The sequence below is a fragment of the Oreochromis niloticus genome, linkage group LG7, assembly GCF_001858045.2.
Source record: "Oreochromis niloticus isolate F11D_XX linkage group LG7, O_niloticus_UMD_NMBU, whole genome shotgun sequence".
NCBI lineage: Eukaryota > Metazoa > Chordata > Actinopteri > Cichliformes > Cichlidae > Oreochromis > Oreochromis niloticus.
In genome coordinates, this window is record NC_031972.2 from 31,306,482 (window position 1) to 31,334,241 (window position 27,760).

Below are 27,760 nucleotides of genomic sequence, written 5' to 3' on the forward strand. Positions count from 1 at the left end.
CGGAGTCCCACAGGCTAACCAAGCCCGATAGGACTCCTTCTTCAGCCTGGTGGCTCCCTTCACCTCTGGTGTCCACCATTTGGTTCGGGGGTTACCACCACGGCAGGCACCAACCACCTTGCGGCCGCAGCTCACTGCAGCAGCTTCAGCGATGGAGACGCTGAACATGGTCCATTCGGACTTAATGTCCCCAGTCTCCCTCGGAATTCAATTCAATTCAATTTTATTTATATAGTGCCAAATCACAACAAAAGTCACCTCAAGGCACTTCATAGGTACAGAGAAAAACCCAACAATCAAATGACCCCCTATGAGAAAGCACTTTGGCGACAGTGGGAAGGAAAAACTCCCTTTTAACAGGAAGAAACCTCCGGCAGAACCAGGCTCAGGGAGGGGCGGCCATCTGCGGCGACCGGTTGGGGTGAGAGAAGGAAAACAGGATGAAAGACATGCTGTGGAAGAGAGACAGAGGTTAATAACAGATATGATTCAATGCAGAGAGGTCTATTAACACATAGTGAGTGAGAAAGGTGACTGGAAAGGAAAAACTCAATGCATCATGGGAATCCCCGGCAGCCTACGTCTATTGCAGCACAACTAAGGGAGGATTCAGGGTCACCTGGTCCAACCCTAACTATATGCTTTAGCAAAAAGGAAAGTTTTAAGCTTAATCTTGAAAGTAGAGATAGAGATAAGGGTTTCTTTTTCTTTTTAAGCCATAACATTGAAAAACTTGGTAATTAAATATGGTGAAATATAATTACTGCTTTTCTCTGCAGGATTTTTAGGTATGATAACTACCTAAAATTACAAATTAAGTTAATAAGTTAATTTAATTCTCTCTCAGTCCTGACTGACATCAAAGAATGAATTAAAAACAACTTCCTTAATGATTTTGTGTGATGAGGTGCTTAGGTAATGGCGGATGAAAGTAGAAGAGCTTTCTTCTTCTACCCTTTATTAACCCCTGAGGAGGAAGTGCCCCCACCCCCATGTGCAGGGTGAGAGCAGAAAGGATCATGGCTGGTGAGACCACGGAGACTCCAGAGTGAGGCAAGGTCACCCATTAGTCTGAATATTACCCACCAGTGCAGCAAAATCAATTGAGGCCAGAAGGAAGTGACTCAGGCCACACACTGCAGACCTCCAACCCTATAAACTAAAATATTATATTATATAAGAAAAATGGGACACAAAAAGGAACTCACATAATGATTTATTATTTGGAAAATTACATACTTTTGATTTTAAAGTGCACATCTGCTCTACCATCTGTCTCAAGTCATAAACATGCATAACTGCTAGTCACTGGTTCTTGGTGAATGAAACCTGATATTGAAATCTAATTTGCTCCTGCTCAATTCTTTGTTCCCTGATTGGATAGATGTAATAGTTTGGTCACTGGTTACATGACATATGGCGCCAAAGGGCTCTCTGATGACAGTTTCAGCTGAAATCCTGTCATTTACTTTAAATAATGAGCGTCACATCTTAACTGAATCTGATTAGCTTTTATCCACCTTGTTAATTGTTGTTCAGTTGGCTACTGCACCATCCATCCACCCATAAACCAAGGTTCCCAAGCCAGCTGAGAGATATAATCTCTCCAATATGCACCGGGTCTGCCCTTGAGCATCGTAGTGGTGGGGCATGGCTGTAAGTCCTTCTCTAGCAGGCTCATAAGAGGCATCCTGGTCAGTTGCTTGAACAATTTCAACTGGCTCCTTTTGATATGGAAGAGTAGTGACTCTACTCTGAGACCCTCCCAAAGGACACACTTTTTTTAAGGCTGAGCCTGGCCACCCTTCAGAGGAAGCTCATTTCTAACACTTGTATCTGCATTCTCATTCTTTTAGTCTACCTGAAGCTCGTGGACACAGGTGAGGGTAGGAACATAGATCAACTGGTAAATCGACAGCTTCGCTTTCACGCTCATTTCTCTCTTCACCACAACAGATCTGTATAGCATGTTTACAGGAACAATTTTGGTTTGTGTTGGCTCCTTTCTCCCCCCATTACACAGAAATTGTTCCAATGATTGAGGTTTTTCAAGCTCCTTAAATGCATCCTTAAGAGATGAGCGCGGAAAGAGGAGGGTTTTGGAAAATCTTAGAGTGGGGAAACATGGTTGTATTCTCACTAAGACAGTAGGAAGAGATGACAGAACATGAAGAACTACATGAAAAAACTGTGTACTGTGTGCTCTTAGATGCTGGATGTTAAACGGTAGGTAAAAGAATTATGCTTTTATATAGATGCCCATAGGTTTTCTCTGCAATACCTGAGACGTTCCTAAGTGGAATTCACAGTACTGTACTTGTGTCGGTGTTTGGTGACATAGCGTGAAGGACCAGTAACAGCACAAACATGTACAAGAGTAGCCCACAGACCAGCTGTTTGTGACATGTCCCCCAGTGACAGTTATCAGTTAGGACAAACTCACAAACATGCCGGTGCCTTGATACAAAGTTCTGTTAGCTATTGCAGATGTTATAATACCTTTTCACTGTGTACATATACATACATATACTAGTGGTAAATTTCACTTGGATTCACTTTTATTTGATGATGTGTCTCGGTTCTGTTAGTGCACTTCTGTCACAAATACACACCTGAAATCAAAAATGGCAAATTGCTCACAAACAGCAAATAAGATCACAGCATCTTATCATGATTGTTTACTGATAGCTAGCTAATTAGCCAGTAAGGATTAGCATGGTGCAGATGATCTTTTCCCAATATGGGGACTAGGGATGGGTATCGTTTAGGTTTTATCCGATACCGGTGCCAAACCGGTACTTTTGAAACGGTGCTGGTGCTTAAACGGTGTGGCATGTAATAATGTGGTTAGCGTACTCAACGTTAATTACACACGAACAACATGAAGCTACTCACCCAGAGGAGAACGGCTGCTGCTGCCATCATCATCCGTCATCATTTCTGCTACACTGGCAGGGCTAGGGGCCAGGACTCTACTCTTCGGGGTTTTGGGGGATGTTGCTAACTCCGGGTCCGATAACAGGCACCACACCCGCAGTAGATGTGCACGGTGTGAGGTCTCGCAGCAAGCTATCAAACACGGCGCATTTCTCGGCTTTAAAAAAAAATGCTATGCGTCGCCAGCTGTTTCATCAGATTTGAGGTGTTACCTCCTTTGACAGTATCACAGTATCAGCTTAAAGCACTTGTTGCAGGCTGCTGAGTTTGCATCTTTTGCTGTGAAGTACAGCCAGACTTTCGATCGCTTCGCCTTGGGCATTTTTAATCTGTAGCTCTGCTCTAAAAGAACGTACGTACCTGGCCCCGCCTACTATCCTCGGAAATGTAAAATGATTGGCTAGAATTGGCTCAGGAAAAAAAAGCACCGAAATAAAGCACCGAAATGTGCGCTGCTTTTCAGTCTGGTTACTACCGTTTATGTCAGAACATGGCACCGGACACCGGTACCCATCCCTAATGGGGACCACTGAAGAGAGAAGGGCAGTGTTTTGTTTTGTTTTTGCCGTTAAGCCTCTTTTCCATTGGTACCTACTCGGATTGACTCGCCACGGCTCGCCACAACTCGACTTGGATCAACTTGTTTTCCATTACATTTGAGTACCACCTAATGTGCGTAGTCATCGTCATAGCAATGGGGCTGAGTGTCCCATGATGTAATTAGTATGTGACATGAACGGTACAACAAAGGTGGACATTTGGTGGTTTCAGTATTTCGTGGACCTGCAGGAGGTCATTGAGCCAGAAAGTTGATTCTGCTCATTTGAATGTTGAAACTCCAGGTTTCCTCAACCACATAAAAAGAAGAGTTGCATAATGACCAACACTAGCACCGTTGCGTAACAATTAACCATTTCTTCCACTAAGATCGCAATGTCCAAATGAACTGAACCAACTTTCTAGGATTTTCCTAACCTGGATTTTTGAGCATAAATCAAGATGTTGTCATTGAAGATTGAGCGATAGCCTCTTTATTGCACTGGGCCTGTTTGCAGCCAAAGGTGATGTGATGAGGATGATAATTACCCTCTAAATCCAAGTCCATGGTTCTCATCTTGAAAAGAAAGAGTTTCCACTTGAGTTTGGGGACCAGTTGCTACCTTAAGAACAGTGGTTCAATTACATATGGCTTGCTCACAAGTGAGGAAAGAAGGGCACAGCAGGCTGGCATTGGTGCAATACAGAACTAGTCTGTTGTGGCATAGAGAAGGCTGAGCGTTAAGGTAAAGCTTTTGATTTCAGTTCTACCATCAGCTATAGCTACCAGCTGTGAGCAGTGAAAGATTAAGTGTGGACAAAAAGATTGAAATAGTGCGTACAACCGCCAGAAATGGGCTTCCTCTGAAGGACGTCTGGGCTTCTGTGTGGTGCAGTTGCTTATAAGTCTAGACAATGAGCTGAACTGGCTTGTGCTCGTTTCAGAAGTTTCCATTCCTGTCTAAAACAGGTTCAACTTGGTTTCCTAAAGCCTCTGTAGTGAAGCAGCGGAAGTTATGCATTTTACCATTTGGCCTAAGGAAAAAGATGAACATAAAAGTGAAATTATTCCAAATTTCTAATAAAATGAAATTCAGGCCCTTGGACCTTTTCCATTTTTAATAGTTCAGATATTTAAGAGTTAGGTCTTTAAGTATGGCAGCCACAGACTCCGTTATTTATTAGGTATTACTCAAAATTCATGGAGACATTTTAAATTTAAGGGGCCTCAAAATTAGGGGTGAACCGGCACTCTATCCATCCCACACCTCTGCTTAAGTATCCCACAGACATCCAAGCAGTGACATACCAGATGTTAGCTGGTGCCAGCTGTTTGAAGACCTTTCCAGGCCTTATGAAGGGTGAGAGACGAAAAGAGTGACAAGGAGACAGAGAAGGGGAGAGAAAGAAAGATGACTTTTGGCATCTCCTTTTGCCTCCCTTGACTCTGTTGCTGGCTGTGTTGCTTTTCCACTGTGTTTTAGTGTTTTTCCTGCGTGCACTACAAGCTGAACTTCCCAGAAATGAGACAGAGGCAGACCAGCAGGAGAGCTTAAATACCTCACACTAGAGTGAAAGCACACACGGCTTATTGCATGTGCTTTAAAATTTTGATTAGCAGCAGGGTATTGCGTGTATTTTGATCTTATTGCTTAAGTGAAATTCTTCTTTTCAAGGGTTTCTTGAGCTCAGAATATAGCAAGTAGGAAATTAGTGGGAATGCATTTTAAGTCAAGCCGATAGCTCATCAATGCGACTCATGGAAAATACTCTGAAAAATACTGAAATTATTTAGGCCATCCTCCACTTCAGCCTCTTTCACAGCTCATACAGTGGTGCTGACATTCAGAAGGCTCTGAATTCTCCTGGACCTTACTGACAGCCTGTCAGTACTGGGCTGAAGAAAACTAACAAGTGTGAGTGAGATGGTGTAAAGCTTTACAGTCTTTCCATCAAACTGTGTTTGTACCCCGGTCTTCCAGGTAAATGATGCTCACATTATACCTATATTGCAGTCTTACAAAGCCAAATGTGGAAGCAAAATTATGAAATTAACTATGACAAAAAGAAAAATTACAACCAAAAAGGCAAAAGAGATATGAAGCACAGGAATACAAACAAACAGACTCTTAAAGCACAAGATTGTTTGCCAAGAGGGGACCTCCCACGGTGGCTGATATTGTTGATTGCATTTTAGAGAACAGCAATTTTACGGTGCTTTACAGCTTTTTGGCACCAGCACCACTCTTTCTTGGTAGAAAGGCATTGAACCAGTTCTAGATTAGGCATCAGCACAATGCTTAAGTTGGAAAAGAGCTATTATAACCTGCATGCAGGACTTAATACTTCTAGGGTAAGTCTGTGAGAAATGGGAAGCAACTAGCTCTACCTGAAGTTAAACACTTTGTTCAGTCCTTACACATAGAACGGTTTAGGAAGTTTCTACAGGACCTTTAGGCGATTATTGTGGTTGTTACAGAGATTCTGAGAGCCTTCCACGGCACCCACACTGGAAAGGTTCTAATTGATGTCTTCTCTTGTGTCCTATGCAGTGTTGGGTAAGTTACTTTAAATTAGTAACTTAGTTACATTACTAGTTACTTCTCTAAAAAAGTAACTCAGTTACTTCAAGTTACTCGTTACTTTCAAAGTAACTAGTTACTAGGGAAAGTAACTTTGGTTTTACTCAGAATTCTCTTGTTTATGTGTTGCTTCTGTAACTGGATACCCAGCAAGATTGCCAGTCTTCTATCTTGCTTACTTGCCACAAGTGCACTGTGCCACCTACCAATAGAAAGGAAAAAATAATGTGCACATTTCCACGAGAGAAATCCCACGCCTGGACCGTCGTTGACCGCCGCCATGATTCTAGCCTGCTTTTTACATCCAACACAAAAACTGCAGTCGTGGTGCTTTTGATTGTACTCAGAACTTGGAAATTCTGCCTTCTGAATAGGAAGATGTAGGTAACACCAGACTGCAGATGAGCTGCATACAGAGCTGGACTGGGACAAAACAATCGTCCCGGGCATTTTGACTAGAGACCGGCCCACCATTATAGGAAAAATCATAAAGCCTTTGAATGAAAACAAACACTGTTGTGACAGTGATGTACACTGTTCTGATGGTATATATGTATCAATCTATCAATTGTTTGTTGTAAGACTCAGATAATTATTTTTTTTTAAAGCGAGACATTTTAAATGAGAATAATAAAGAAAAGTATTTCCTTGTCCCCCCCTTTCCCTGTTAATGCCCTACCTGGCCCCCTGGCAACACTTTGCTAGATCCGCCCCTGCACAGTTACCAGCTGTCAGCTACGTAGAAAAGGATCCTGGTGTTATTTGTCTCCCAGAAACAGTTCATAACTTCCCTTCAACTCATCCATGTCACCTAAAAGGTAAACCTGTTTCTCCATCACCTGTTCAGCTCTGATGATTCAGTAAGGACATCTCCTGGTTTCATCTTCATGTTTCCCTCTCACCAGATAACGAAACCGATATCATGACCAGCAGCTTTACAGCTGTGGCTCCAGCAAACATCAGCTGATACTAGAAATTAATATTAAATAAATTCTAACAACAGCTGATCAAGCTTAAACGTGCTGCTGTTGTTTAACGCGACATCCGCTGGTTTCCTCTTTCTGGCGCAAAGTGGGCGATAAATAAACAAGAGAGCAAAGCCGATCAGCTGATCATTGATCAGTTTCGTGATTGAAGTAGAAACAGGAGAGGAGAGAATGAGAGAAGAAGAGGCAGCTGTGCAGCTTCAGCTTTGTGTCTTTTTCATTGTAGCTGAAGTCCGGGACAAACTGTGTTCCTTTTCACCTCAGTACGAAACGCGTAATATTTTCTCTGAATACGAGACGATTCTGTTTTTTACGGGACGGTTGGCAACTCTAATAATTATGAACAAAATAAAGTTCAACATCAGTAACATAGCACCCACACAGCTGTATAGGAACTCCGTCATGCTAGCTAGCACGCAGTACGAAAATGTCAGCATACCGAAAATAAACTCCACCTAAACTTGGTTTATATCTGACTCCGATAGACTGCAGGTCATAACTTCTTACCTGAAGTTCAGTTCACCTGACACGCGGACCGGCGGCCGCTTCGGGTCTCTGCTCTCGCCTCCCTTTTCCTTCATCCACCTGCTGGCCTCCACCACTTGCTAATGTTATTGAATCTGTGGAAGCTCCGCGATATCCACCACACGAAGTAACGAGTAACGAGCCTATCTAAATCCCAGTAACGAGTAACGCGTTCCTGGTTTTGGCATAATAACTAGTTACCGTGCTCGTTACCACAATAATAACGTAGTTACTGTAACGCGTTACTTAATAACGCGTTAGTCCCAACACTGGTCCTATGTCATTATCAGAAAAAAGTGTTAAAGAGTTCATTTAGTGAAAAACAGGAGGTTGCAATGGGCTTAGAGAAGCTTCTAGAAGCACTTTACGTGGTTGCTGTGGTTAGTTTGAAGGTACTGGGACCCTCTCCACTTGCCTCTTGTGCTCACAAACAAGAACCTTTGTGTTCTATGTGTTAACAACATCAATGAGGATGTCCCAGGATCCTCCTAGAGGCCCCTAATAAGAACCAAGCTTTATTGGTCAGTGAAAAAGGTTCTAGGCACTTTGTTAGAGGCTCTACTGGTTTGCAAGAATAATCTATGTTGTCCTAAAGGTGGTTTGAGTGGTCCTTCATTAAAAAGTACTTATTGAGTAAGTTCTGGTCTTATAGAAGCTTTGTGTCAGTACTGGAAAGAGTTTAGGAGTCATTTGGGTGGTTTACTGCAGATTTTAAACCAAGGTTTAACATGGTATTCTCAACTGACATCATCACAGTGAAGCAATATAGTTTGAAAGAAACTATATTTCTTTCAAACTATATATAATGTCATTCCCTCAAACTATAGTGAGGGAATGACATTCATTCATTCCCTCACTAGATTTGGAGATCTTTTTCAAATATGTAACAAACAACAGTAAAGCAATTTTGGAAGTTCATAGTAAAAAAAATCCTTAGTGCACTGCCACCACCAGTGGAAAGTAGTTTACTTCTACCGTTTCTTATTTCGCCATCAAAAAGAATGTGTTAGACTGGATTAAGCACAGGAACCATTAAATGAACAGAGGTTCTGGGATCCTCTTATGGTTTTACTGTTGTTTTATGTCCCACTTAATAGGTCTAAGTATTCACTGAAAAGACTTTAAGATTCTGTAAGGGGATCTAGTGGTCAGTGGGAAGAATCTCTGTGATGCTTAAGACACTTTGAGTGTCTGGGAAGAAGTACTTTTTAAGGAGATCCAACAGATCTTATAGGAGGTTGTTGTTGGGCCTGAAGAGAGTTTAGGGCACATTTGGTTAGTTTACTATAATTTTTGAACATATTTCTAATGGCATTCTCAACTGTCGTCATCAGAGTAAAGGTATATGGTTTGAAAGACTGATGCAGTTGATTTGGAGACACTTTTGGAATATGTGACAAAAGAAATGAAGCTGTCCGTGGCAGAAAACCACTCACTGATGATAAACATGGTGGTTTTTCCTTTCTTAGATTTAGTATATATTATGTTAACCTGAGGCCTGTCTTTTTTGTCAGATATGGCTCTCTATTTTTCTCTCTGCTATTTTCCCTCAGCAGTCATCTGTCACTGTGAACTGTGGTTACATAAGCTTGTATTCACCAAGATACACACACACACACTCAGTTTTCACAGCGTTCCCTCTTGACCACCAGGATCTGCTGGTGAAGTGACCTGCGGAGGCAGAGAACTCAGTGCTTCAGACAGATTCTTCCGGCAGAGCTCTGGCCCTTCCACAGCTGACTCCATCATTCAGTCCCAGGTGCCCTTGTCTGGCTCCATGGGGCTGGGTGACATCATCGTCACCCTCCCCTCTTCCCCTTCTGTCTCTAATGGAGGTGTGGAGCTGGTGAAGGGGCCTTGTGAATAATTTAGGAGCTCTGGTGCACTTTATAACCTGGCCTGCAAGGCTAGTCGGGACGTTCGCCCTAAGTGCATTAGTATAATAGTCCAGCAGGAAACTAGCCGTTATTGACTAATATAATCAATAACTGTGCCTCCGCGTCTTTTCGAGTCTCTGGGGGTTCCTGTCAGTGCAGGCTGATGGGCCAAACTACCAGAAAACACAACAGAAGGGCAAAAAGAGTAACATTGCATAATTACGTTTTGCGGAAATCTCAATAATTTGTTTAAATAATGAGCAGATGTTGTCTGGAAACAAACAGCTGATGAATAAACTCATTTATCTGTATTCATTCATTGTCATTTCTAGAACACTGCTGATTGAAGAGCCATCCATAACAGCCAGAAAGCCAATTACCCCACAGCGGGCCAAAAAAGAAAGAGCCTCAGATGCTGTAAACTGTGTTTCTGGGGCAACCAGTTTCAATAAGTAAAGAGTCTCACAATCAGGTAAATTCTGTTATTTTAGAGAGGCACATGCCAAATAGCATGATTATTCAAGACACAGTGAGGGGACTTGAAATCAGGGGGTGAACAAAAATGGCTCCATTTTAATTTACCAAAGTGATGAGTGACCATGGTGTTGTTAACACTACACACATAAATAACCCACAAAATGGACACATTTACACTCAGCCACAAAGAACTAACTTCTTTTTATTCTGTGTAAACATACTATTATTATTTATGCATTTTTAGTTTGTTTTCTAACAACAAAGATATTAACACTAATTTTGACAAAGATTTACCTTCTGTGATCTTTGAGAAACCTCTGCTACTGCTTTTTAAAGGTATATATTTCCACAATATGCTCCAGTCTCCAAGGTTAAAAAAAATGAAGCATTAAGTGTCAAAGGCTGCAGTTCCTCTAGTTGTCACTTGAGGCTGACTCCAAAAGAGAGTCAGTATTGAGTCTAATGATAAAATGCACAGCTTTAAAGCAGAAATAAACATGTTTACAGCCTGCTACAAAAATGATTTTGGTCTCTTAAGCTAGTTTTGTGATAATTGTAGAGGGGGTTTACTCATTTAAATAGTTTTAACCCTTCAAATTATGTACTATTTGGATAGTGGCTGTTTTGAGTGACAGGTGCTGATGCTATGTGGCCACGGCTGCCTGCTCAACTGTCATCCTGGGGTGAGTAGGACTACATTGTTTCTCAAGCACTACTTCAGGTGGGAATCATGGAAAAGGGTTATAAAGGATTATGTGGCGGCATGTTCCATCTGTGCTCACAGTAAGAGTAACACTCAACGCCCGTCGGGGCTACTGCAACCTTTACCTACACCTCATCACCCTTGGTCCCACATAGCACTAGACTTTGTTACGGGTCAAAACTGGCAAAGGTGGAATAGGCACATAATTCTCATTGACTCTGCTACTGGTTTTTCACCCTTCAAAACGTCTCTAGGGTACCAGACTCCACTTTTCCCCTCCATAGAAGCCGACATCGCTGTGCCATCAGTACTGCAGCACCTATAGTGGAGCAGGCAGGTGTGCACCCAGACCAGGGAGGCACTCCTCAAGGTGGTTGAGAGAAACCAGCATCATGCTGCCGCCTCCCTGCTACGAGCCCGGACACAAGGTATGGCTCTCGGCTAAAGACGTTCCCTTGAGATCCCTTGACATGCAAGCTTGCACAACGCATTATTGCTCCTAGTGAAAATGATTCCATCATTAACCCTTCTCCAGTTAAACTCAAGTTGCCTCTATCTCTACGCATCCAGCCCACGTTTCATGTCTCCCAGATCAACCCTGCTTCTCGCCCTGTGGTAGCTGGGATAGACCCCCCATCCTGAATTGAATAAGCGGAAAAGGATGGATGGATGGATGGATGGATGGATGGATGGATGTCTAGCTAGCATTAGTATTAGGCCTATAGGTCTGGGTCTCTCATCTAGATGTTGTCATGTTCTGCTAAAAACTAGCCTCATGATCCACAAACCAGCAGGTCAGGATTTCTGTTATGGGCAAACTTTGGAGTGCAGGTTTACTGTGGCCCCTTAAGTTATAGGCTACTGACATACTTTTACATCTAAAAGTAAACTTAGATCTTACATTTTAGTAATAATAGAGTTAAACATCCACACTGGCATTTGTAGCTTAATTCAAGTGACTGATGAAGATTTACTCTGGTGTTTTTTCAGCAGATGGGCCTATCCAAGTCAGACTTTGGGAAATAAAACTTATGTCTTTTTGGAAGTAAAAGGCAGTCATTCACCAGCTTGTGCAACTAGTTTCGAAGCATGATCTCAGCTGAAAATTTTAAAATAAATGGAAAAATATTGATGGGATTCTGCACTCACAGTCAACCTGTCCCAGAGTAAAAGTCACTCTTGCTTTGTTCATTATGCTATTTAAAAGAGGTATTCTTTCCACTTTTGTGAGATTTCCCCACTTAACCATGTCTATGGTGTACAGAGAATGATCCGGAAAAGAGAACATATCTAGTAAGTGGCAGTTATGTGGGTTAAAATGCCTTGTAGATGCTAGAGGTCACAGGTCTTTTTTTTTTTTTTGCACACTTTGGGCCTCTTAGAGCTTAAACACCACAGCCTACCTGAGTGTTGTTTTAGCCATCTCTTTATGACCACAGTGTTCTCAATCTTCCAATAAACATAGACCAAAAGTTTTGAGGAATATTTCCAGCACCCTGTTGAATCTGTGCCACAAAGGATTAAGGCAACTCTGAAAGCAACAAGGGGGTCCAATCTGACACTACCAAGTGCCCAGTGACTGTACTTCTGGCTACTGAGCAGAATATTTTTTTATACAGATGGTCTTGAGTTTGAGGTAAACCTTCAAAACAGTAATTGCAAGTGTTTAAAGCTACTTGTGACTCGAGTTATGGTGATGTTGGCCCCCCACTGCAGCCCATAAGTCAACAACTAGCAGATTTATTACTAAATAGATTGGCATTAAACGTTGCACAGTTATGTGATAAATCTCAGTGACTTGGTGATCCTCTGACATTTCCTCTAGCACCATATGCTGATATTTGTGTTCCAGAATAGAATGTAGCCAACTAATTAGCCAAATATTGTGCAGAAATGTTCATGTTTAGAGATCATCTGGAAATTAGCATCAGTTATCAGGGTTGTTTAGAATAAAGCTATGAATTTTGGGAAGTGAGATGGGAATTAATTAATCATTATGCACATTTGGATGAGGTATGTAAGGGTCTGCTGAAAAAAGAACCGCAGATCCATCAGTTCAGCTCTGCTAACAGTGTTGGTATCAGACAGGTGGCATTTTTCTGCATGATCCGGGGCTGACTGCTATCATGACGTTCCAGTACTGCGCATGCGCAGTGAGAATTAAAAAAATTAGAAGAAAAGCTATCTGGAGCATGTACAAACTGATATTAATCTTTTTTAGGGCTGCCAAAATTGAGAGCAATCAAAACAACTGCTGTATAATGTACTCCGCTATCTTAGTCTAATTGGTCACATGACTGCATCACATGACTAAAATGCGTCATCGTTTTAGAAAGTCTGCGTTTTCGAGTGTCCACACTGCGACGGGACAGCTCCGTTTTGAAATGTATGAATGTTGAAATGTTTGAAATGTTTCAAGAGCGTTTCCAAAACGCTGCGTTTTTCCTTGGGGAAAACGCCGTGGACGGCAGGCCAAAACGGAGAGAAAACGATGTGTTTTCAAACGAAAACGCATTACGTCCACACGTACACGGGTATTTTTGAAAACGGAGATTTTCCGTTTTCGTTTAAAAAAATAATCCCGTCCACACGTAAATGCAGAAATGAAGGAAAACGCTGCTAGGAACATGCCAAAACAACAGGTGGCGATATATTCCTAACCGTGTAGAAATGTTGGCCAATCAGAAGTCTAGAAGCCTCGGTAGGAAATAGTAAACAAAGATGGGGCATAGAAGCAGAACCGAGTCGTATGTGTGGAGGGACAGTAACTGTGTGTGTATATGTAAGCATTTAAACACTGCAGAGAGTACAATTAACAGTAACAGTATTGTAGAAATTCATTTCACCGAAACAATAACGTGGCGCACAGTGTGACGTCAGAAAAGGCGCACACCCTTGACGCTGCGTTTTCTCCGTTTTTCTCGTCCACACGTAAATGCAAAAACGGAGTTTTCGAAAATATCCACCCTGGCAGGTGTTTTTAGAAATCTCCGTTTTCAGTGACTGAAAACGCCGTTTACGTGTGGACGAAAGGTGCAAACGCATAGAAAAATCTGCGTTTTCAAAAATACCCGGGTACGTGTGGACGTAGCCTTAAAAACACTGGAGGTGCTAAGGTCCAGTAGCGAACAGTCTCTGTCAGTCTTCTGTCACATGTGGACAACAAAGGAGATAGCCAAGTGACCCCAGAGGTTGATTTACAACGTGTCAGCAGGAGCAGCTTTGTTTGCCCTTCCCTCCTCCTCCTCCCTCATGCACTGTGAGGATTTATCACAGATCAGAGCTGACATTAGCCAGGCAGTGTGACTCACCAAAGCAGGTCGGATTACAACACACAGTAGATAGGTAGTAGACATCTTTAAAGAGATGCTGTCATGCTGAGTGTTTACTTCACTTTAAATTAAGACAATAAACAGCACACTGGCACATTTATATGGAAAAAAAAGAACACATCTCACAAAATCTATAAATAAGTCTTTTCAGAGTTTTATGGCATATTGTTAAAAAAATTAAACACAGAAAACCTTAAAACTGCATTACATGGCTCATAAATCAGCCCATGAGTCTTGTCATCATTGAAAGAAACTTAGTAACAAAAACAATTAAAAAAAACAAACCCCAATCACAGGACCAACACAAGCTTCACGGGCCATGCTGTTCTCATTATTACTGATCTCATAAATCAAAACACAAACACTGGCAGAGTTCCCTGAAAGTGAAGCAGGGTGATATAACCTCTGATAATCATTGTGTATGGCAACATTAACTTAATGGCCCTTTAGGGGTTGTTCTCTTGCACAATTATGTTGGGTTAAGTACAGGGGCAAACTTCGGGGCCCCAGTCAGGATGATGAAATCATGATGAAACTCAATCAAGATGTACGTGCCAGTGCGAGGTGGTTTGTCTGCTTCATTTCATGAGTCTGATAAGCAGAACTCATTGACTGTATCTACAGATGAGGTCCAAATAATTAGTGCATCTTAAACGCATTTTCAAATAATATATATATTTCTGTTAAACAGAGCAAAGAATTTTTAACACAGTCTAGTTTTATTTTGGATGCATACGGTATTTTACTTTGCACACAGGAACAAAGTTTTTTCACGAAACCCAAAAAGGGTCAAAATAATTAGCCAGAGGTCCTGCCTAAAGACTTGTAGACTTCTAACTGTTGTTTATGAGTGACTCTAAATCTATTAACGCTTATCACCGTCAGATAATAGCTAGTGGTTTGTAGGTGGAACAGGCTAATGCAATCTTTTCCTTTCTACATGGATGCTTTATGTCATGTTTTGACTCTAAACTCAGACTGAGCATACCAGGAGCAAATTTAAGAGATTTATTTACAATTTACTGCAGGAACTGAAACAGGAACTCTACGAGAGTGGAGAAGGAATGCTAGCTTGGACCAAGGAGAATAAGGAAGAATCTCTAAACTGCTCTAAGCAGATCTTGTTATCACACTTGACGTATTCCAGAACAAAACTTTGGCTGGCAAGCCCAAGTCGCTGCAGAGGAGACCATAAAGGGGCAATCAGATTTCTTTGGTTGGTGACAGGCTGAGAACTAAAAGGCAGACAAAAACTCTGAGGTAGCAAGATAGGAAACATTCACAGACGAAGAAAAAAACATGATCACCATGATGGCTAAAGAACTAGCACCATCCAGCCCTTACATATCCACGGGTACACTGGTAACTTGGAGAGAGAACAAAAGAGAAAAAAACACAGTACAAAAACCCCAACCCTGCCCGGACCATGCCAGTTTACCTGTATGCAGCCAAAGCCCGCTCAACACGATTGGTCAAAAGAACTCGGACTACAAGTGCATTGCAAAAATAGAAATAAGAAACTTTCTACACCAAAAATCTAATTCCTCGGATTCACATTCTGTATATTTGTGTGTAGAAGACATATAGAGATTGCCAGCCTTCTGGTTTCTTCCTGTGAGAAAATACAAGTCTACTCTTGTTTTAAAATCACTGGACAAACCCATTAATCCCTAAACCTATGTAGTGAAGGCCAGTAAAAAAAAAAAAAAAAACTGGGGAAGGCAAATAATCGAGTCTTCGCCTCGCTGCTACTACACTGTTCTGCTTTGGCTCAGGGGTTGCTCCTCAGTGGCCAAAACCAATCTCTGAGAGCTGAAACAAGATAACTTGTTTTGTCTCCACAAAACAAAATTACTTGCCAAAACATGGATGTAATAAAATTCTGCCTTTCTGCAGTAGCTTTAATACTTCATTTCTTGATTTTAACCAGATTTTTTAAAGTGGGGTTTAATTTTCTCCAGAATAAAATGTACTATTGTTTATGAAATGACCAGAAATAACAGAAAAATGCAGGCTTCTGTTATATAAGACTCAACAGATGAATTCCCCTAACCATGAGCAGACCAGTCGTGGTTATGCCTCTTTTTTAAAAGCATGAAAAACCCAGATGAAGGGTGTTTTTTGGTTTATTACAACTTGATTTCTTTGCTCATGCATGTTCTGGATGTTTTAGTTATACTCCATGGAATTAAAGCTTTATCTGGTTTATTTCTTCGCTCTATTTTAAATAAATATAAGCTATGAAATGTCATTCTGCTCTCCATCCAAAGGCCTATCACAGTGCAGTGACCATGGAAGGAAAAGGCATCTGCAGTTCAACAAACATTCAGCTCTTTGACTGTGAGGAGAAGGTGACTTCCTGCTTGGCATTCAGACCGTACAAGCAGAGCTTAAAGTTATCTGGAGAAAATCCTTTTCACACCTGGCTCATACACACCGCTGTTCAGGCCACAATGGGAGCCTTTGTTTCCTCGGTTTGACTTTAAAACGCCAAAGGTCGATAAAGTTCAGGAAGCACGTGATTTTTATTTGAAAATCTATAAATTGTGAAAATGAATGCCCCTGTGTTTATTTGTGCTTCACTCCACTTTCAGTTCCAGAGACCTCATTCAGCACACCAGCTGCCAACCTATTAGCACCCCACAGAAACCCTAACAGTGCTGCCACGGGCTGGTTGTTTGTTTGACTTTGCCATTACTGAACTGAGGCGCACAGACTTGGTGGATGAGAGGAGAGAATAAGCACTGACTCACTCTGAAGGGTGCACTTGTTAAAACTCTGCCCATCTCGGGCGATGTTTAGACTGGAAGTTTGGGGGCGATCTTCAACATTTTTACTCTCTTCTTGGATGATTTGCTTGTGGGTGAAATCTGTATTGCTGAAATTCTGAGTGGTCTGATGCCGCCATGCTTCACATTCTTTCTGGACCTCAATGCTGACTTGCAGATTTGTTTAATGGGGTGAGCTTGAATAAACATGGGAAAGGACAGACACATTTGGGCTTTAAGGATACAGAAATCTGCACAAATGCATAAACATCTTTAAAAAGGTGTGTTAAATATCACTGGAGATGTAATTCAGTCAATCTGGTGCGCTTTCACAGTGCAGTAATATGAATGCTGGTTTTCTTCAACAATAAATGTATTTTATTTTGGGTTTACACAATTTTAAATTATCCATTATCCAAATCCATTAAAAATCAAGATCATCAGCAAGCCTTGTTTTCAATAGTTGTCACTGGAACAAAAGAAACACCAAAACACATCACCAAATCTACTTAGTGTGAGTAAAAGTCATTAGAGTTAGTGGGTAGTGTCCAAAACTGCCAGAGCGCGTCTTTTAAGAGGAGGCAATCATCCTTATCATATCTGATCACTAGTTTACTATATTTCCAGTCTAAAATCAGTATCAGAAGGTTTTGTAAAGTAATATAACCAAAATCAATCATTAAAAATGCCAGTCCTGTTGATAGAAGTCAAGATGTTTCACTAATTAAGTCAGGTTTGATCTGCAGGTCATTTGGATTCACACTATAGAGACCTACATCAGGTCTGATGGTTTTAGTCATCTGTTGGGCCAAATGTTCTTCCAGGTGTTACAATAAAGTTTAACCTTTTTTAAGGAGTTGTCCATACTGTGATTGTATCATAACAAGGCTTTAAAAAAAGCATTGTCTCACCGCTGTGACTGTCAAACCTGAGATTAATTAAGAGATACTAGAGCTACTAGAATCCAAAAGATCTAGGGTATAATCACAGTTTTCCCACCTTCGCTCTACCTCTGTATTTTGCCGCAAAGGGTAGGGTGTCCCCTGTTTTCACGGCTCGTGGGCTTGCAGTCATCTAGGCCTAGATGGATATTTTGTGAGCATCTAATGTGTCAAACAAGTGGCAGTCGTACTTTTGTGTTGTATCAGTTTGAACCATAGGATGGTACATCATAAGTAATTCTTATTTATACTGGTGGCCTGGAAAAGCAGGCTTTTTTCAGGAAATTAAGGTAAGTTACAAAAACAGCCAAACACATCGAAAAACTGGTAAACTGCTACCCCCTGGTGGTGGAAGATTTTGTTAAATTGTGCAGTAGGTAATTACAAAAAGTACCTTTAAACCAAAAACATTTTGATAGCCAGAGAAGAGAAGATCAAAGTGATGACACGTTTCTATAGTTTTTGGTAAAAGTGGATTTTAGGGTTATTTGCAAGCATGGTGTTCCAGTGTTCCAATGGCTGAATTGCCTTGAAGACAAGAGCTATTATATTCAACTTTCCATCATAATAATGTCACACAGCAAAATATCACTGAAAAATGCCAAATACTGTTCCAGGCAGCTGCAAGTGTAGGGCTTAGAGCCCTGCACAGGAGGAATCTGTCCCGTAAACCGATATGGCTGCTCAGTTGTGACCTCAGCCTTAAAATATGAATGCTCAGTTTGATCTGTGGGTTTAAAAGCCGGGCTTTTTCAGGATAACTGAGACTAATTATCATGTGTCTCTGTGGAAAACAGAGGCTACAGGGCTAGATGGATGGAGGGGGTGTGCTCTTAAGGTGTCAGGATTACAGCCTGTATGTCATTATGTCAGGAAACAGATGCACATCTTGGGTTCTCAGATCAGTTGAGTTTTTTTTTTTTTTGGGGGGGGGGGGGGGGTGTTACCTTAGAGGACCTTAATCTTCATATTTCACTTTTTGAACTCTGTGCATGAACTACAATAAAACCAATTTCCAAAAGTGTAATATGGTTTTTCCCCTTTGAGCAGCAGATGATTTCTGGTCTTGCTGCCTGTATTGCGACAGATGTAGTCAAGCTGTTATCCAGCAGGCCTTTAGCAGTGATGGCCTTATGATCTGATGATGTACACAGTGCCTTACGTCATACAGATGGCAGATGATCTTTGGACATCTCCCTGAGGATAAGAGGATGAATGGAATGATGAAGCAGGGGGTGTTCCCCAGGGTTTCAGCTGTGAATGGGTTTCGGTGATAATAGCTCCCACTCTGTCCTGTCCATTAGCTTTAACTACACGTGGCCTGATGTGATGCAATTACTGTGAGGAGGAGTCCTATTTGCACCTTACATGCGATCTTCCTGCTTCTTAGGAAGGAAGTCTGTAACACTGATTCACAACAATTTCCTGGTCGGGGAAGAGTTCTGTAATTTACTGTTATTTAAAGTACAATAGTGTAATTAAAGTCCACATCTCTTTTTCAAGAGAGACTTGTGCAAAAAACACTGTCTCTCATTTCAATACAGACCGAATTTAAAGAAAGCATAAAAATAGATAAACATAACATTTTATAATATTTGTCGTTCATTCCATTTGTAAACAGCAGAGGATTTAAACTCACTTTTCTCCAGTCTCAGTGTGAATGACATGCACAGCTAATGTTATTAATATCCTGTGACCTGATATTGTAACTACTATATTTAAATGTAAAAGGGGAGCAGAGATAATTGGGCCATTTTCAAAGAAGAACCTTATAAATAAACATCGTGCGGAGATGCTCTCTTCTGTTTCTTAAGGAGGACCATCCACATTAAATCACATTCAACAAAATAAAATACAATGAAGCAAATTATCAAGGAAGACAAAATAAAGCTCAATTAATGGTAAAATAAAGTACAATAACTAAAATGTAGTTATAAAGTAAGTCAAAAAAGATACAATAAAAGTAAAAACTTGCATGCAAACAATCAAGAAAAACCTACTTTACAAAGAATGTAAAGAGCTGAGTAAAATATAACAAAATTAGCTCAAAAAGTTCCATTTAAATACAAGCAAAAATAAAAATCAAAAACAATGAATAAGTTAAGTAATTATAAGATACAGCTGTGAGTTAGGAATGAACTCAAACCTGAATAAAAAACAATGTACTGTGATGCCACACAATCAAGAGGCTTTGAGGTGGAGGGAAAACCCTAACAACAGGCAGTCAACATCCAAACATGGCTTTAAATGTCCCTCAAGAAGCCTGGAAAACTGTTCTTGAAGACTACTTGAAGAATTTAACTTAAAAACCTAAATAACATAAAACTCTTCCTTATATGCTATTTTTACACATGTGCTTGCAGATGTTACGTTAAATCACTGTACATGTTATCCATTTTCATCTTAAATAATTCATATAAATTATCTTATACTGGCCCTTCATGCAACATCTATCTAAAAGAAGGCCACATCTTTCTGGTTTAAGCCAACTTCATTCTGACTGGCTACTCCTTGCAAACAGACGTTTTGGACAGCACTGAAAACAGTCTGTAGTCTGAGCTTTTGGCTCACAACGATCACATGTACACACAGAACGTATGAAAGAGACGTCGCCATCGTAGGAAGCTATGTCGTCACCTTTTCGCTGTCTTTACCTTTGTGTTTTGAATTCAGGTGTGATCACTGAGGGTTTGGATCTGAACTGTGCAACTGCACTCTCATTGGAAATTATTCACAAGTCACTGGCCAAATTGGGCTCAGTAAGACCAAAGATTAATGACTGAGCCCATGAAGTCATCGGTTAAGTGTTTACTGAGGTCAAAAAGCTAGGGAGCCTTGGGGTCACTGGAAGGCTGTGTGCCCCCTTCTGGCCATTAAAAAGAATGCACTTTTAAAGCACTTTAAAGTTTAAACTCAGGGTTTGCATAACAAGTAAAAGGTTGCTAGTTTAGTTTCAGCTAAAGACTGGCATCTTCATCGTCCATTAGCTTTGATATTCAAATAAACTGACTTGGTTCTTTATCCAGATGTTCTAAACTTTAGTTAAAATCTTGGGTGCTTTACAGCTTTTTCCTCAAGTCTGTAATATTGTGAACCAGTGGAGAACCATCACTAAATTAAAGCTGGTTCTCTCTAGGACTTAGAAGTTATCCCTTTGGCACCTCCTGGAAAGACTATTCTAACTATAGGTTTGTGCAGTTCTGCTCTTGACTGTAGATGGTTTGAGAGAGTTGCTAGCTGTGAACCCAGATTTAGAATTTTGCCTTTCGTCAAAAGCGCAACAACCACACTCTGGACTGGTCTCTCATCCATTTGCATCCGCTTATCCTTTTGTGGATGGCAGGGGGCACTGGAGCCTATCCCAGGTGTCTTAGGGCTTATCACTCAAAGTCCCTGTTTTAGCCTCCAGTCTGAGGGCAGCCCTGAAATATTAGCGCTTGGCCCTAAAGCAAAAAATAAAGTCCTAGATGCGCTATCAGAAAGTGACCTAATGTGAACGGAAAGTCCTCAAAGATTTGCCTTAAGTTTCCCTGAAGTACAGAGTTTAACTGATATCCTCAAATTCCCCAATCAGATGACACCTTTCTTTTGAAAGACAAAAGCCATCATGAAGAGACATCTTCACATCAAGAGATTAAGTTTTTTTATTCAGCCGTTTTGATACAAGCTGTACTGCCCTGGGCTCATCAAGTAAATATTAACATTGCTCTAACTGAAGCACAGCGGGGCAAAGTCAACATTTCTCAACGTGGGCACTGTGACAACTTCAGTTGCCTTAATGCACTTCAGCTTTAAAATGCTTGTCTCACAGCAGCCTCTAGTGGAGATCACAAGGAACAAGGCAAGCAGCTTTCTGGTCAAAGCCATTTAATAAATCCTTTAAGAACAAAATAGTAAGAACGCAAAAACTGATTTAAAAAGTATTGCTGTACATTTTACACACCAACACATCCACTGAAGAAATTTTTAAAAAGTGACATTTCACATTGCTGACCATTTAAGTCATACCACAAGTTTTAGATTAAACACCTGAGCAGCAGTTTAGAGATGTGCATTAGACTTAAAGTTGTGTAAGGTCATAGAGGTCTTCAGGCCTAGTACGATTAGTGCATGAGTACTTGTGAATAAGTGGGGAAAAAACCAAAAACAAAAAACTGTTGCCTTGCACTAGTCTGAACATAGCCCAGCTGTCAATCTTATAAGACAGAACTCCCATTTTGTTGCTCAGGTCAAACTTAACTTGTGGCATGCTTTGGGCAGGCTGTAAAAATACACACCCTCAGTCTTTAAAAAGAAAAAAATAGTAAACTAGTGACATCCTTGGTGTGCGGATCCTTGGTCAGGTTAAAAAGTTAAATTACATCTGTACAAATCAGCACATGGTGCCAAGGACATCTGTCATCTCACTGTGTGACCTGCTTTGCCAGGTCCTTAACCACTGACGATTTGAGCTGCGAGATGTTGGCAATCCTCATCTGCTTTGAGGTGGAGTATTTTCCTTTGATGGCCTGCAGAGACAGTGAGGTTAGGTCTTGTCAAGTTCAACATTAGTTTAAATTTGAAGACTTATCCTGATTGGATGAGAAGCTTACCATGTGCTTGGTCAGCCCATTATTCACTTTGACGACGTTCTTGGCGATGTGTGCCATAACAGGAATCAAACTCTCTGCTGTGTAGTCCATGTAGTGCTGCAGCGTCACATCCTGGAAAGACAATTTAAATGCATCTGTTTAGGATTTGCTAATCAAGATGTGCATGAGTCACATAATATACAAGTTAATTTACTGATCTAGATGTACAAACAACTCCTTTACATAAAGCAAAGCCTTTTGATATTTAAACTTATCCAAGGAGTCCTTTTTACAAATATGAAAGTTTCTCATGACCGTTCCATAAAACCCATTGTTGCAATTTTGCAACCATAACCTGCACAAGTTTATTCTTGCAATCATGTCAGACACTTGTGTAGGTTCTGCATAGATTCAGCTCAGAAGTCTAAAGTCAGGGATAAGCAAAGGCCAGACAAGCTTTGTTGCACCCATATCATTTAATTTGCCAGGAAGTGCAATAAGTTAACAATGCCACTTCAGCTTTATGCCAACTATTTGTTGCACTCAATTATGGATTACACTCTTGACATTGTTTCATAGGTCTGTTCTTAAAAGAGAACGACTTGAATACTTCAGACCTAGTTGTCGTTTTAGCAAGGGCACCAAGTACACTTTTTTTCTCCCCCAGACACCAAAACCTTCGAGACCCTTCAGATGCACTTACCCATTCTCCAGCATCCAATATTTTGAGGGTGAGTGCCAAAGCGGCACTTGCCACCATTGAAGGTGGTAAATGGACCATCTCGTAGTCAACCATTGTGAGCTCCAGGAGATACTTGGCCAGAGTGTGCTGCTCGGCAGTTACCTGTGAAGAGATGCACGAGAAGTTGATGCACGAACACTTAAACTGTAACCCATCAGCACTTCCTGTGACACCAGATATGCTGCAAACCTCATAAATTTTGGAGGCCCTTCTGAGGAACTGCAGGGGGAGAGGACGACCCAGTTGGAACTTCAGCACCCGCAGAATGGTCATCTCCATATCTCTGATTTGGGCTGTGGTGTAGGCCCTGTCTGTGACGTAGGCGAAGTCTGAGATCTCTGGGGGATACATCTCCTCATACTTTGAAGCAAGGAACATGGCAGTCACTCCAACAAGCTGCAGCTGTTTCTTGGGGACTGGATGGTCCTGTTGGGAGGTATAGTCACCATTAGTGAGATGAAAACCATGAAAGGTGGAACGGTGTAGTGGAGGACTAACAGCATTTATAAGTAGAAGAACCAGGATTCACTCACCTGAAGAAAGCGGTCAATGATGCCCACGGTCATGTACATAGTCTCCTGCAGCAGACGAAACTTCAGATTTACTTGCACGAGCCAGTCAATGAGAATGGCCCTCATGTTGCCTGTCACTTCCTGACCCTGCAGATAGTTTGGTCTGACATTCTGTTCAACCTGAGTAGACAAAAAATGGTTAGTGCTCTTTGGGGAAAGTAGCCCAAGATTCCCACTTTAAATTCCTTTATTTTAAGTTGCTTGCCTCAAGCTGGCGGAGATATTTGTAGATGTCCTTCACATATTCACTGCAGAGCATGGGGTTGTCATAGTCATCTGCGTCGACGTCCCTGATAGCAGTGTGCAGAATGACATCTGAAAACGCTTGGCATAGGTCTGCAGGCTCGCAGCCAGAGGTCTCCATTGGTGTGGGAGATGCCGGCTCGGGTGGGGCCTGCACCTCTGGCTCAGGTTTAACAGAAATGACATCTTTTGGCTTGATCTGTTCAGCCTTTTCAGCTCTGGTTGTAACTTTGGTCTTCTTGAGGGCTTCAGTCTTTACAGTCTAAGGGAAAGCACGTTAAAGCCAGAAATGTCAGTAGTCTGAAAAGGCTAAATAATCTTAATATAGAACCAATTCAGTGGTACTTTCAAATAGAGATCGGTTCCCAGCATGATTGGGCCTCATTTAAACAATCTAGCAATTATGCAATTTCATTTTAAGCTGTGGTTCCTCTTCCGTCTAGAGCTTTGAGTTTTGCCAGACAAATTACAACCAAAACCCACTGAGTGTTTTTCCCAGCACGCTCTTAATTGGAAGACTCACAGCAGGAAGCATGCTAACAAACTCCTGCAGGCATGTTATGCTGCTATTTTAATGTAGCCCAAAAGAGGGCGACATGCAAGTGTGAGTTCTCTTGTTATCAATGCCCCCATTTAAGCAGCAGTCCTGCAGCCATCTGAAGTGCTCCCTAAGGTTAAAATAAAGTTTTAAGACAATCACTTAGGCCCTCTGAATTTTAGTCTAAACAGCACTTAGTTATGCACCACGTTAAGTCAGTTTAAGTCAATCATCTGAGCACATTGTACTCTCAGGGGTTTTCCTGTTCTGTTTGAGATTAAGTATATTTTTAAATTAGAGAATCTAAGCAGGAAAATGTGTAGGCTTCTTTTAGAGCAAGAGGCTAAATGCTGACTAATAACTGGTTCCATGTGTAGTCAAGGCCCAGTGTGCCAGGGGAAAAACAAGTTTAAAAGAACACTTTCATACCCTAACAGGAAGTTGTTTCTGAAGAAACTTGTAAACCAGTTTTATTTTGTCCACCTTAGCCACCGATTTGACTCAATTCAGCATTTTGTGCCCGTTGTTTCAAGTGTGGCCCCACTCGGGCCATTTTAACCATTTGGACATCAGAGCTGGAAGTCACTGTGCCCATATGATTTCACTGCAAAATCCCACCATTTTCCATAGATTTAACAGAAAAACATTTAATTTCAGGATCAAATACTTACCTTTTTCTGTGTGTCTTTGTTAACTGCGATGTTACCAATTTCCCCCAGGGCTGCTCGTGGCTTCTGCGTGGGCCCAGACACAGAACAGGCCTTCCCACCGAGGTCGACCTTGGTGGAAGCCAAGCGATTCTGCAGGAAAAAGAGAAAAAAGAAAATCCACAATGATTATAGTAGTTTGCACGCTTTTATCTTTTAGTTAAGCGGAAACCCTTATTATCGACCTGCTCCATGATAAGAAATCCCAAAGCGACAAACGAAAGCTACGTTTTTGTTTTGGTTTTTTTTAAGCAAAAGACTTAAAGAAAGCGCTTCTAAATGTTTCCCCAGATGCAACGATTAAATAAAAGCAACAAATAGAGATGAAAAAGTCTAACCCGGGTCACTCTCAGAGCCATTTCGAAACAAGCGATGCTTCAACAAACAGGCGAAGAGTCGTAATGGAGAACGGTATGGTATAGATACAAGGAACAGCGAGCGAGGTTTAAATCCTCGCTCGCTGATAGCTGATTCGCTGACCTAAGACTCTCCTTGGCGTCTGATTGGTCGAACGCACCTGTTTGAAATGCGTTCCCCGGACAACTTATGGTCACGTGATTTGATTTCTTGATGTTCATTTCCTTTTCCTGTTACGTCCTGCTTTTTCTCTTTTTCTTTTTTTCTCTGCATTTCAAGTAAATAAATTAATAAGAAGTCACTTTAGGAGGGAGAGGAAATCAAATCTAAAAGTGTATTTTATCGTTATACTTTAAATTCTATTGCCTCAAATTCGTTCAGAACACAATTTCTTTCATTTTGAGTATGATAGACCTTCTTTAACATGATATTTTTGATAGCTCTTTTATTTCATTTAGTGTAATAAAAGTCAATTTCTACCATACAAAGTTGCCTTAGTACATGAGACATCTAAGAGTAAAAATGCCTTCTTGAACGATAGAGGCTGGTTTTGCTTTTATTTTTCTGTTATAGCTTCTAAAAGTCTACATTTCAGATGGAATTTCTCACACAACTCACAATATAACAGTTTACTTTTGTCATCCATTAAATAAGCTACAGTATTTATCGCTTTAGATCTCCGTGTATCTTTAAATGCCTTTGTTCACCAAGTAAAACATATCCACTTAGCAAAAAGTAGATACACTCTGCTTTTTCACTTGGATACATAAATGTAAAGTTGACTCTTATCTCCTTGGCAATAAGTAGATGCATTCTACAACCCAAATTACAAAATATCAAAATAAATAAATGTGTAAAATATAAATAACAACAGAATGCAATAAGATGCACATCATATATATCCATATTATATTTACACCAGAACACAGGAAACATAAACGTACCATTTTACCAAAAAATAAGGTTCTTTTGAATTTGATGGGAGGAACACTTTTCAAAAAAAAAGTTGGGACAACAAAAGCTGAGACACCAAAAGGCTGGAAAAACAGCTAGTGTAAGATTTTATGTTAATAAAAAAAAAGTTAGTTGTCAACAGGTTAGTAACATGACAGGGTACGAAAAGAGCATTTTAGAGAAGTAGAATTTCAAAGAAGTAAAGATGGGCACAGGTTCACTAATGTGCAGCAAACTGCATTTACAAATTGTGGAGCACTTTCAGATTAAAGTTACTCGTTGTGAAATTGTGAAGGTCATCATCTACAGTGCATACTATAATATTATGAAAAAGCTCAGAGACTCTACAGACTCATGTCTGTGGCACTGGACAAGGCTGTGAATCAATACTGAATAGATGTGATCTTTGGGCCCTCAAGCAGCACCACATTAAAAACAGGCATGATTCTGTCATGGGAATCATTGCATGAGTTCATGAACACTTCCAGAAATCAATGTCTGTAAACACAGTTCACTGTGTCATCCACAAATTCAGGTTCAAGCCCTATCATGAAAGAAGGGTACAAGTCATCCATATCATGGCAGTCTCAAGTGCTTGAAAAGAAGGCGACTGGGCTTCTTATTGGTCATCCAAGAGGTTTCTTCAGTTCTAAAACAAGTGACGTAGAGTCCCAGTGGTTTGATCCAGGATGGTTTTTGTTCTCTTGGAGGTCGTCCTTGTGGTTGTTGCCACGATATCAGTCATGTGAGTTTTCCTACTGTGAAAAAAGGCCTGGACCATTACCATCACTGGTGCCAAGGTGTGAAACTCTGTAAAACATTGTCCCAGTATGCTGTCCTGTGAGCTACTGAGGTCATTTGAGGCAAGGTGCCAGTTGAAAACATTAGACCCATTATGAAAAAGTACAATAAAGACCCAGGGCTCTTGAGCAGCTGGAATCACAATGAGACCTCACCAAAAGTCCAGTAACCTTATATGTACTTTGCACTTTACTCAAGAAAGAGTGGCAGTGATGGGAAGGCTGCTCCAGTGACGTACTGTGTAGTTTTTCTCACACGCTGGAGAGCCTTCCTGTCCTGAACAGTGCAGCCTCCACACCACACTGTAACTGAGGCAGCGATGATGCTCTTAGCTCTACATGTATAAAAGTTTCTGGTTGACATGCCAAATTTCCAACAGTCGTCTAAGAATTTTTCAGAAGGTGCTCAGTGTTTTGAGACCAAGTAAGAGAGGAATTTAAAGGGTTTTACTCTCTATATCTCTGCCTCAGTGATGTAATCATTTCTTTGGTCTTATCTACATCTAGAGAATTATTATTTCTTGACACCACACCGCCAGTCCTGACACTTCTATGTATGGCTGGGCCATATTATACCGTTCACGGTAATACCTGTATAATGTTAGGCAATG

At 40.9% G+C, this 27,760-nt stretch overlaps 1 protein-coding gene across 1 annotated transcript; it reads right to left on the bottom strand.

Annotated features, from left to right (window-relative positions):
- Positions 1-21,515: 21,515 nt before the first annotated feature.
- ccnb1 (cyclin B1) lies at positions 21,516-25,535 on the bottom strand. Its single transcript, XM_003440084.4, has 8 exons — positions 25,377-25,535; positions 25,003-25,131; positions 23,756-24,055; positions 23,512-23,670; positions 23,168-23,404; positions 22,940-23,080; positions 22,258-22,368; positions 21,516-22,173 (listed from the first exon to the last, which is right to left on the bottom strand). The coding sequence occupies exons 1-8, from the start codon at positions 25,395-25,397 to the stop codon at positions 22,069-22,071; spliced, it is 1,203 nt and encodes a 400-aa protein (XP_003440132.1). The 5' UTR covers positions 25,398-25,535; the 3' UTR covers positions 21,516-22,068.
- Between the last annotated feature and the right edge of the window lie 2,225 nt (positions 25,536-27,760).

Excerpts from the sequence above, each read along its gene's own strand:
- ccnb1 (XM_003440084.4), bottom strand. The coding sequence starts at position 25,397 with ATGGCTCTGAGAGTGACCCGG. Across the intron at positions 23,081-23,167 it reads GGGCCTCCAAAATTTATGAG|GTAACTGCCGAGCAGCACAC; the intron begins GTTTGCAGCATA and ends ATCTCTTCACAG. Across the intron at positions 22,174-22,257 it reads ATGGGCTGACCAAGCACATG|GCCATCAAAGGAAAATACTC; the intron begins GTAAGCTTCTCA and ends CTGTCTCTGCAG.